General features: G+C 38.6%; 2 protein-coding genes across 2 annotated transcripts in view; one reads left to right on the top strand and one right to left on the bottom strand.

The window, feature by feature from the left end:
• The window catches only part of RARRES1 (retinoic acid receptor responder 1), a 42,221-nt gene extending 38,169 nt beyond the window's left edge, over positions 1-4,052 (top strand). The window contains exons 5-6 of the mRNA XM_043873937.1: positions 3,601-3,663; positions 3,743-4,052. Coding sequence (XP_043729872.1) covers positions 3,601-3,663; positions 3,743-3,892 — 213 coding nt within the window. The 3' untranslated portion in view covers positions 3,893-4,052. The remainder of the gene's footprint in view (positions 1-3,600; positions 3,664-3,742) is intronic.
• A 3,067-nt stretch (positions 4,053-7,119) lies between these two features.
• GFM1 (G elongation factor mitochondrial 1) overlaps positions 7,120-12,305 on the bottom strand; it is a 50,085-nt gene continuing 44,899 nt past the window's right edge. The window contains exons 16-18 of the mRNA XM_043873936.1: positions 8,441-8,601; positions 7,623-7,676; positions 7,120-7,462 (exon numbers count right to left, since the gene is read on the bottom strand). Of these exons, the coding sequence (XP_043729871.1) occupies positions 7,331-7,462; positions 7,623-7,676; positions 8,441-8,601 (347 nt within the window). The 3' untranslated portion in view covers positions 7,120-7,330. The remainder of the gene's footprint in view (positions 7,463-7,622; positions 7,677-8,440; positions 8,602-12,305) is intronic.

The following is a 12,305-nucleotide window of genomic DNA, read 5'->3' as shown; positions in this document are numbered from 1 at the left end:
CTGAAAAGCTTTTGCATAGCAAAGGAAACCATAAATAAAATGACAACCTATGGAATGGGAGAAAATATTTGCAAATAATGCAACTGGCAAGGGCTTCATTTCTAAAATGTACAAATAGTTCATATTACTCAATATAAAAAAAATCCCAAGCAAAAAATAAGCAAAGGAGCTAAATAGACATTTCTCCAAGGAGGACACACAGATGGCCAACAGGCACCTGAAAAGATGCTCAATACTGCTAACTGATTATAGAAATGCAAATTAAAACTACAGTGAGGTACCACCTCACAACCTGGTCAGAATGGCCATCATATTTTAAATGTCTACAAATAGAAATTCTGGAGACTTGGAGATAAAGGAAACCTCCTAAAACTGCTGGTGGGAAGGTAAGTTGATTCAGCCACCGTGGAAAATAGTATGGAGGTTCCTTAGAAAACTAAGGAATAGAAAACTAAAAATAGAATTACCATATGGTCCAGCAGTTCCACTCCTGGACATATATCCTGAGAAAACCATCATCCGAAAAGATACTCATGTTCACAGCAGCATTATTTACAATATAGCCAAGACATGGAAGCAACCTAAAATGTCCATTAACAGATGAATAGATAAGAGGATGTAGTATAGATACACAGTATTACTCAGCCATAAAAAAGAAGTTGTGCCATTGGTAGCTTCATGGATGGACCTAGAGATTATCATACTAAGTGAAGTCACGCAAATACCATGCAATATCACTTATATGCCGAATCTAAAATATACAAATGAACTTATTTATGAAACAGAAACAGACTCACAAACATAGAAAACAAACTTACAGTTAGGGGAAAAGGGGTAGGGGAGGGATAAATTAGCAGATACAAACTGCTATATGTAAAATAACCAAAGACCTACTGTAACCTAGGAAAAAGAATATGTGTGTGTATAACTGAGTCACCACTGTACACAGAAACTAGCAACACTGTAAATCAACTACACTTCAATTAAAAAAAACAACTTATGATAGCATATACTAATAACCTAAGCCTACTTATTCTCAAAACCACACTGGTTCTGCTAGGGATCATTCCTTTTTTAGAGGGGAGTGGAGCAATAGCTGGTAGCGTGGGTCATGAGTAAGGAAACCAAACACTTCAGGTCTGTCTCTAGGAAGATTACAGTGCCGAGTTATCTGAAGAATGTGACAGCAGATCATCAGTTTGGACTAAGGTTTTGACATATGTCATGATTTGAACAAAACTAAGGGATTATTTCTCAATAATATTAAGAATAATGGCTTTCTGGCAGGCAGAGCCTTACTTGGTGTGGGCAGTGCACCCTGGATACTTGGCCAGGTTCATGGACGTGCCATGTCTGGGCTGCGGTTCTTTAATGAGCCTAGTTTTCAGTTTGGGCTAAGGTTGCTTCCTCCTGAAGGAGGAAGCATCTATAAAAACATGTGTTTCAATAACTTAATTAAGGAAAGTCTTAATTAAATGTAGAGAGTGTCCAAGCATTACAATAACCCAAATTTTTGTTTGGATTAATTGGAATGCCATCATTTACTTCAGGCCTTTTCCTGTTTTGCCTTAAATCTGGAGAGTGCCACGGTTTCCTTCAGAAATGCTATTTTCAAAAACAAAGAGGCACTGCCCTGAAAACATACATATAAGACCAATTTTTTTCTTTTTTTAATTATTTAAATTGGAGGCTAATTACTTTACAATATTGTAGTGGTTTTTGCCATTCGCTGACATGAATCAGCCATGGGTGTACATGTGTTCCCCATCCTGAACCCCCTAGACCAATTTTTTTAACTGTAGAAATAAATGGTAAGCAGATCTTGAGAAATCATGCAGGCAGAGCAGAAGTCTGAGACAAGAATTACACAGCAGAGCAGCCGGCTGTGTCAACAGAGCCCAAGGTCAAGATCGCCACCAAACGAGTCAAACAGGCTAAATCCACCCCCAGAGCCAGCAACGCCCAGCTGACAGCTGGAGCCTCCAGAAGCTGTTCTTTATAGAAAAGACACTACATGTTCTCTTAGGGATTCTCTGACTCTGCAGTCTGTCTTTGGATACGTGCGTTCACCATTCATGGGTACGCTGCTCGGCAGAAGGCAAACCTACCCAGTGATGAAAAGCACCACAGAAAAGCAGTCAATTTGTGATCGATCCAGGTCCACTCTTTTCACCTTATCCCTCCCTCCCTTTCTCCACCTGATGGACATTTCATGGCTTGTAAAAAATCTTCATCAGTGTAAGCAAAGGGAAGACAGAATGCAGTATCAAGTCCTTTTTGTTTGTTTTTGCTTTTTCATATTCTTAAATAGTCTCAACGAAAACCTGGTGGATTAAAATCACAATCCAAATTAAATATTTCTTCCATTTTTTTTTTTTAACTAAAGGGATAAGCTCTTTTGCAGCCCAAGCAGTTACTGTCAAAAAAACAGGAAATTGATTTAGTCACTCATAACATTTATAAAAATCAAATGAATAAAAGAGATGTGGGAGACTGCCTGCTTTACCTGGAAAATGTGCTGGTTTTAGAAGCAGTGTGGTACAACATGAAGAATGTGGGTGGTGGAGTCCATAGATTTATCTGGGTTTGAATCCCCATTTATCACCTACTAGCTGTAACCTCCAGAGAAGGCAATGGCACCCCACTCCAGTACTCTTGCCTGGAAAATCCCATGAGTGGAGGAGGCTGGTAGGCTGTGGTCCATAGGGTGGCAAAGAGTCGGACACGACTGAGCAACTTCTCTCACTTTTCACTTTCACGCATTGGAAAAGGAAATGGCAACCCACTCCAGTGTTTTTGCCTGGAGAATCCCAGGGACGGGGGAGCCTGGTGGGCTGCTGTCTATGGAGTCGCACAGTCGGATACGACTGAAGTAACTTAGCAGCAGCAGCAGCAGCTGTAACCTCAAGTTACCTTCCCTATAAAACAAGGGCTTACCTGGTTGCTCAGGTGGTAAAGAATCTGCCTGCAATGCAGGAGATCCAGGTTTGATCCCTGGGTTGGGAAGATCCTCTGGAGAAAGGAATGGCAACCCACTCCAGCACTCTTACCTGGAAAACCCCATGGACAGAGCAGCCTGGTGGGCTACAGTCCATGGGATTGCAAAGAGTCGGACACAACTGAGTGACTACCATTACCATAATACATATTCTTGCAAGACAGGAGAATTCCATGAGAAAATGTATGAAATGCCTAGCACAGGACTTGGCCACAGTGGCCTTCTAGAAATCCTGGTTGCCCGGCCCTTGTCTTAACTGCCTGGCATAGCAGGTCTACATATCAGCTTGAGGTGCATATATGAGTATCAATAGATTCTCCCTATCTCATAGACCTTAGTCTCCATCAAAACCTGTAAGTATTAAAGAGAAAAAGTGATAGAAAGATCTTACTAGATTTTCCTGACTTGGTGGCAAAACAGTACGAATCCATGACTTATACATCTTGATGTAGGATAGCACCAAAGGGGATGAGGCTAGACTCTAAGAGGCGGCAGGTGATTCAAGGGACCCACTGAAGAAGTTACATAAGATGAGCCTTCCAAATTCTGAGCTAATATAAACCTATCCTATCTATTGCACTAATTCTTTTTTCTTCTTCTAGAAAACAAATGATGATGCAATTGATTTTGATTATACTGTTCTACTCCATGAATTCTCAACACAGGTAAAACATAATGGTACATAGAATTGCTTAAACCAGAAGTTTTGGCAGATCATAATCTTTTAGAACTCTTGTTCCCCAGGAAATTATTCCCTGCCGTATTCACTTGGTCTGGTACCCCAGCAAACCACTGAAAGTGAAGTACCACTGTCAAGAGCGACAGACACCAGAAGAAGCCTCTGGAACTGAAGACGGATCAGCTATGGCACTGACGGAGCTTAGTAATTTCTGAAAAGCAAGAAAAATCTGTCTACACCACATTCTAAACAAAATGACTGTACTCTGCATTAAATAGCCTAAATCATTATTCTAGTAAAACAGCGAAGTATAAGGCAATATAATAATTTAGGAAAGCCTGTGATTACAAATAAATATTCAAACATTAAAAGATATTGGGATTTTCGTTTCTTGATGGGCATGGTTTAGTTTTAGCTCTGGGAACAGGTGCATACTGAACTCTGCCCAGTGACCCCACGGGTTCCTCAGGGTTTCAGCCCCAAAGTATAAAATCTAGTTAATTAGTATATACCACAGTTGGACTGATAAGTATTTATAACAAAACTGATGGTCGCATCTCTAAATCTGCATTTCTCAGTAGTTTTAACATATTGTAGGTAACTAATTTGTATTGTTAAATTGCTTCTATCTAGTATGTGAAAAAGATAATATATTTCAATGGAAGCAAATCATAAGGAAAATATTACCCATTTAAAAAGAATTACTATTTTTTATGATTTCAAGCAAGTATTCTTTTTAAATTTTAAAATAAATGTTTGTTCCTAAATGTGTCTATATAAGCAAACTTTGTGCTAAGCTGGGATTCAGTCCGTTCAGTCACTCAGTCGTGTCCAACTCTCCATGACCCCATTGACTGCAGCACGCCAGGCCTCCCTGTCCATCACCAACTCCCAGAGTTTACTCAAACTCATGTCCATTGAGTCGGTGATGCCATCCATCCATTTCATCCTCTATTGTCCCCTGCTCCTCCTGCCTTCAATCTTTCCCAGCATCAAGCTGGGATTAAAGGGTATTTAAATATTAGTTCAGATTTTACAAATAAAACTACAGAGGCTCAAAGATAAAGCTGTGTCTACAAACATATGGAACAGTGATGTAACTCAAAGTATATAAAAATTAATAATTTTCATTTATGAACAGCTTATAGGCAGCATCACATTCCTTTTTCTAACCTCTTTCCAATTTTCAAAAAATTTTAAGACATACAAGATAACACCAGGATTTTGCCTGCATTCCATTTGATTCTACTCATAGTTTTGTTTTGAGCTATGAATAGTTAGAAGTTCATAAGTTCTTCTGAAAGTCAGTTGGAAGTTTCTATGTTGGCTCTTGAATGAGAGTCCTTCATGACATAATGAGTTTATTACACTAATGTCTCAACTTAGGAAATTCTATGACTTGTTCTGTGACCTTTCCTAACTTTCAAAGTGCTACAACCACATAACATGCTGCCTGGCACTTATGGATAAATGAATGAGTGCTCACAATAAACTGCCTGTGAAAACATTAACTATTTCAACGATGCATTAGTCTTATTTGAAGACATTTTAAGCAGCAATTAAAGCTCAAATTCAAAAATTTATACTTTCTCGGCAATGCATGTAGATGTTTTCTAAAAAGGGATTTATTCCTATATGTCACAATTTACTAAACCTGGTGGCTGCCTTGGTTACCTGGCATCAATTTTAAGATCCGTCCATATTTCAAAAGTATTAAAATATGAAAAACTCTAAAACTTCAGTATTAAATTTTAGTGGGACTTACCTGGTGGTCCAGTGGCTAAGACTCTGTGCTCCCAATGCGAGGGGCTTGGGTTTGATCCCTGGCCAGAGAACAAATCCCATGTGCTGCAACTAAAAGTTTGCAAGCCACAATAAAGATCAAAGATCCTGAGGGCCGTAACTAAGACCCAGCTGTCATGGCCACAATGTAGTGACATCACAACCTAAATCTAAGAGTGAGCAAGGAGGGAAGAAAGAAAATCAACTGTATGTGTTTACAGAACATATACTAAGAACTAACAGCCCACAATCTAACATCACACAAAAGAATATTAACATATGACACATGTGAACGTTTCATGTTTGGAGGTACAGGTGACACTGCAGGGGTCTTTAACCGTGCCTGTACGTTAGACTACACTGGAAAACTTTTGATTTTGATCCAAAGAAGCAGTAGTACCTAAGGGTTGGCCTGGATATTTTTTTAAAGCTCCGCAAGTAATTTCTAAATTGGGAATCAGGGTGATACTCCTGTCTAGCGCTGCTACCACTCTCCAACACAAATAACACTGTCTTTCTTTAAATTATCCAACAATTATCCTAAGAGCAGTATAAAAGAAACCCTTATTTATAAATACCATCATTAATTTTTTCCTTCTGCAAACTTTGGCTGGTAACATGGTCTTTACCAACTACAACCAAACTGAGTCAACAAAAGATGTTGGTTCTGGTCTTGGATGGGTTCCTGTGAGATATTCTTGTTTTTTGGATGAGCCAATTCTGAACAATATGGTAGAACTTACTGGCAAAGTCCAATATATACCCTAGAAACAAAAGCTTAGCGTTTGTCTTTCATAATCTCAACACAGTATGTGATACATTCCAACAGACTCAAATTCAACTAGCATTTACTGCGTGGATGAAACAGACTACCCAACAACCCTGTAAGTTGTATTTTATTTCCAAAGTGCAGAAACATTAAAATGAACACAGACAAGCATATGAAAGGGTCTGTTTTTACCTCACAGGTCTGCAAAAAAGTAACATTTATGCCTCTGAAAACAAGCAGTTACAAATGTGTATAAGCCACAAGCTGAAGCCATCAGCTCTATATAAAAGAGCTAGAAATTTAGCTAGCATTTTAATAACCCAATGAAGAATCTGAAAAATGTTCTTCATTAAGATTATAAGGAATCCTTTTTTGTTTAAAAAAAACCATCTACTTTTCTGTTCTCTGTGTCTGTGAGACTTAGTTTTGTCATGTTTGTTCATTTGTTTTGATTTGTAGATCTACATATAAGTAAAATCATATCGTATCTGTCTTTAACTTATTTCACTTAGCATAATAACCTCTAGGGCCATCCCGGTTGTCACAAAGGAATCACACTCTTAAAAAAAAAAAAGTGACACTCCAAGAAGTATTATGATATATCCAATTCACTTCCAAGTATTCAGCAAAACAATATTTTTTAAAAGAATGGAAGTATGTGACACAGATGGACAACAAACAGAAAGCAGATATGACAAATTATCTGATAAACACTCTTAACAAACTTCACTATTCAGTCTAGACGGGTGGTATGTGGCTGTTCTTTCTACTGTTTTCAGCTTTTCTGTATCCTGAAAATTCTCATGCTGAAAAATCTGCACGTTTATACATGTTCTAAGCTTATAAGTAGAACAGAAATAAGTCTCCTCTCTCAAATAAATATTAAATATATTTCAATAATAACCATATTTTATTTGAGGTATAAAACCAATCAACAGAGTTGAGATATACACAGAATCAACCTTTACATAATAGAAACTCCTGAATATATAGGAAGGGCTTCTAAAGTTACTTGTTTTCAGCCTGGATTTATTCCACTGGAATCCATTAAAGTATCCAAAGTTGCAGATACAGTTAAAGTTCGTCAACAAAGTGAGAAAAATTAGTTCTTGGCTTTTCCTTTTTTGACAGGAAGTTGACCTGTAGCTTCCAAATACTTGTTAATGAGTTCTTCTTGTGTAGCTGGTGAACATGGCTGGTATCTGCAATACTCCATTGTATATTCTCCCTTCCCCTGGGGGGTTCAAAACAAAAATCAAAAAGATTTTTAGAAACCAGGCCTCCAAAAACTATCAATTAAAGAAAGTCATGCAAAGCCAAGATTTCACAAAAATGATCATTTTGTAGGATGGTCCCTTGAAGAGCACTGAAGTAAAATTTAAACACCTGCTTACCTCTGTGCATGACCTAAGTTCAGTAGAATAACCAAACATATTATTCAGAGGGACCTGAAAACAAACACAGTAAATACTTCAGCATTGCCTACTGGAAAATGAGAAAAACACAGAAGCCTTAGCCACTTAACTCCTGTAGACTCAGGTTTCTACTAGTAACTCTTGGTTTAAAAGAATTAGAAGCCAAAGAAAAGCTTATTTTTGTTTTATTGAGAGTAGAAACCCCATTTGAAGATAATTTCATTTGACAGTCACAACTAGCAAATCGATCTTTCAGTTTCGCGGCGTGGACCCCACTGACGGCCCTCCCCCTCATCCCCACTCCCACGGCTGCAGCTCAAGTACTCAAGAGTGTTTCTTCTGTGAAAAGGTGACTATTCATACAACCTTCCTCTGGACTCCTCAGTGATATGCCCACAGTAATGTCTTCTAGGAGACCTTAGGTAATATGACTAAACCCTTTCTCCCATGAACTTTAAGTAAGGCAAAGGAGATAAATATTATCCTAATAAATGAGAACATAAAAAAAACAGCTATGTAAATAAAGCTATCATGAGAAAGGAAGGTAATTACACATCTAAGAAAATGACATACAAAAGGCCTACATGAAATGAATCTCATTTTTACCTTTTACACTTAAAGAGATGCTCTAACAGCAAATTATAGAAATTGACACACACATATATAAGCACAAATTCAACACTCGAATAGGCAGGGAAATGTGCCAATTTGCTCTACAATTTCCAAACACAAAAGCTAATCCTGATTTTCTCCTGTGGATAATAAAAGCAAGGTTGTCAGTGACTAACAGTACTTACATCTGCATACAGTGTAAAATAGTCCTCAATTCCATCTTGTCCTGTGATTACCCCATGGCGTCGGTTAATTCCTGCAATCACTGGTCCTTGAAATTCATTTGGGGCTATAACTTCCACCGACATAATAGGCTCAAGAATACATAATGCTGTATTTGCCAGGGCTGGGGTTTAAAAAAATAAATAATACGTAAGTTTATTAATCTTTAAACAAACTGGAACTCTTTCTTTATCCAGATGTACAAAAAGGAGATAGAAAGTGCTCTCCCAAAGGTACACACACAAATGGTAAGATTAAAATATTTGATCTGGACTCATTTTTCTAGCAGCAGTAGCAGTCACTCTTTTAAATGGAACTTCCAGAAAGACAACACTTAATTCTAATATTACTATGTCCATTACCATATTTTTATCCTTAAAAATCATGAGGTTGCAGAGAATAATATAAAAGGGGTCTTAGAACAACATTCAATAAAGTCCTTTCCCACTTAAATTATGCAGTTAAGGGTCACTTAATTTTTTCTGAGATCCCTCACTAGCTGTTGAGTCTCTGACCTAGGTAAATCAACCCTTTCTTGTTGGTCCCTGGCTCAGACCTACCTCTGACTCATTAGTCCTAATTAGTGAGTTTTGATTTCAAAAGAGGGATATAAGTGAGCTCTGCAGATTCCAGTGTCATTAACGAGGCCCTGCAGAATTCTATGTAGACATCTAAAGCAGGAGACTAAAAATTCTAGACTGTAGAAGCAGCTCTATTTCTTGTAACTTCTTGGGTTACCACAATGGCTGGGCTTCCTTGGCTCTAAATAAATGTAATTAATGCAGAACCCAGGTGGTGCTAATGGTAAAGAAAGTGAAAGTGAAGTCACTCAGTCGTGTCCGACTCTGTGACCCCATGGACTGTAGCCTACCAGGCTCCTCAGTACATGGAATTTTCCAGGCAAGAGTACTGGAGTGGGTTGTCATTTCCTTCTCCAGGGGATCTTCCCGACCCAAGGATCGAACCTGGGTCTCCCGCATTGCAGACAGACGCTTTACCGTCTTTACGAGGGAAGCCCTTCTTTACAGTGCTAAAGAACCCACCGGTCAATGCAGGAGACATAAGAGATGCAGGTTCAACCCCTGGGTTGAGAGATCCCCTGGAGGGCATGGCAAATCACTCCAGTATTCTAGCCTGGAGAATCCTATAGACAGAGGAGCCTGGTGGGCTACAGTCCAAGGGGTTGCAAAGACTCAGACACGACTGAGCACACATGCACAGAGGTACCCAGAGAGACGGATGTTAACAGGCATATTTAGTTACATATTATCTAGTGTTTTCAAAAGGTCAGTAATAATAAAAGAGCTCAAGTGTGAAAGTCATCATATCCTAAAGGGAAAGAAAGGGGCCAAGTATACAGTGTCCATCCCTTAACAGTTGAGGGTAACCTGTCCAATTCTGTTTCATATTCCCCCACTCTCCTTTTAATTCTTTCTTTCTTCCTAAATCCACCTTCTGATTCACTTGCCCTTCTCCATGCTTTTCTCTATCCCATTCTGTAATGACAAGACTCCAGAGCTAATTCATCCTGCCATTTTTCAATAGTCACATGGCAGCCAAGTCCTAAAAGCAATTTTTTCCTGAAGTAGAATAGCAGGAAGTGAAAATATCCACACCATCCATCACAAGACCTTTAAGTCTAAAGTGGTGGGCAGAGGTGGTGATGTTTCTATTTCAGTCCACTAGGGATAAAGCTGAAAACACCATGCTGGGTGCCAAAGAGTTTTGAGAGGAGGCGGTCAAGGGCCAGGACCCTGGCGAGGGTTTGAGTCTCGGTTCCACCACTAGCTAACATGGAGCCTTGGGCCATTTAACTAATTACTCTTGAGTCTCAGTTTTCTGAACCATCAGGTCACTGTGGAAGATAAGATAATTCATGTACTTAGCATAATATTAGTACACAGCACAAAAGTCATCAATAAATGTTACTGTGACTTCTCTGAGACAAAAAGCTGGGGATAGGTGGCATGAACAGGTCAAAGGTAATATGAAGGGAAGAGGGATAAGCTTTCACTATGCCCAAACACATATGTGCAAGTGTGTTGTGTGCTAAGTCACTTCAGTCGTGTCTGACTCTTTGTGACCCCATGAACTATAGCCCGACAGGCTCCTCTGTCCATGGAATTCTCCAGGCAAGAACACTGGACTGGGTTGTTGTGCCATCCCCCAGGGGATCTTCCTGATCCAGGGACTGAACCTGTGTCTCTTATGTCTCCTGCACTGACAGTCAGGTTCTTTACCACTAGCACCACCTGGGAAGCCTATGCAATGTTTAAGTACATTCTGATTTAATAGTGTGGAATTACTATCTGCAAGCAGCTGGACATGCCCATTTCCACAGAGTTAAGTATGAAGAAGAGCCAGGATTCAAACTCAGCCCAGGAGATCAAAAAAGGGACAATGATGAATAAAATGAGCTAATGTAATCCTGGGTAGGCCTTTATTTCTCCTATAGAGTAACTACAAATTAAATGTTTGTGGGGAGACCAAGCACAGTGGTCTAAATATTGGCTGAAGAAAATGATGGTGGGACTTCCCTGGTGATCCAGTGGCTAAGACTCTGCGCTCCCAATGCAGGGGGTCTGGCTTCAATCCCTGGTCAGGGAACTAGATCCCACATCCTGCAACTAAGAATTTGAATGCTGCAATTAAGAGTTTGAATGTCACAACTAAAGATCCCACATGCCACAACTAAAAATATCCTGCAGCTACAACGAAGATCAAAGATCCTGCATGCTGCAACTAAGACTAGGGCAGAAAATGAAAAATTAAGAAAATGATGGTAACGGTTAACATCCATGGGGTGAACCAATCCCTGAAAGAACATTTAATTTCATGTTTCCATTTTAGTTACATCACTGATTAATTTCAGGGATAAAGTTTAAATTGTGACTGAATATAGTTCCAGTGTTCACTTTTTAAAATTAAAAACATATGAGAACATGAACTATTTTTCTCCCAATTTTGATAACAGAATAGTTCAAAAGTATAGGTTAATCTGATATTAAGCTCAATTATCAACATCTACCACCTTAAAACTCTCATATGATAATCAGTGGAGGTATGTGTATGAAAAGATGATTTTCTTAAGAGCCCAGCCCAGTAAAATTTTTTTTACTCTTTTACACTTTTATCTTTCAATCATGGAGAAAAAAGAATCGGATGATGAAACAGCAAAGTAACTCTTTTTTCATGCTAGCACCCTGTTTATTTGCACATATTTTTCTGGCAAAAAACCCCCACAATACTCCTCAGTTCTATTATCATCTAGTGCTTTTCCTCTGCATCCCCATCAGGCAATTAATCACACATAAGAATATCTGCACACTTAAGTATTTAAAAACTAAATGGTATATACCTGTTTAATTAATACTCATAGACACACAGATTTTTTTCATGGATATACATATGTGTGTATTATGGACATCTAATCTACATTTACCTATATTTCATATAGGTACAACTGAAAAGCATGACGCTCTTTATTGATTTTACCAATTATCTTGCTTTATGCAACCTCTATCCAGGAAAGCTGCCTATTTCCAGAATAGAATAGTTGGTGATTTCTAATTTGTCTTAACTATATTAAAAAAAGTATCACAATGCATACATTTATGAAATCATCACTTATTATATCACAGTTTTGTCAACTGCACCTCAATAAAGCTGAGAAAAGTATAAAGTGATTACAACTAAATTGTCAATTTAAGACTTATTAAAGTGGTAAACACCTTTGAAGGCAAAAGGCAGGTGTTATAATCTGCTGCTGCTGCTGCTAAGTCACTTCAGTCGTGTCCGACTCTGTGTGACCCCATAGACGGCAGCCCA

Source organism: Cervus elaphus, chromosome 19 (genome assembly GCF_910594005.1).
Source record: "Cervus elaphus chromosome 19, mCerEla1.1, whole genome shotgun sequence".
NCBI lineage: Eukaryota > Metazoa > Chordata > Mammalia > Artiodactyla > Cervidae > Cervus > Cervus elaphus.
This window is presented reverse-complemented; position numbering and strand designations above follow the sequence as displayed.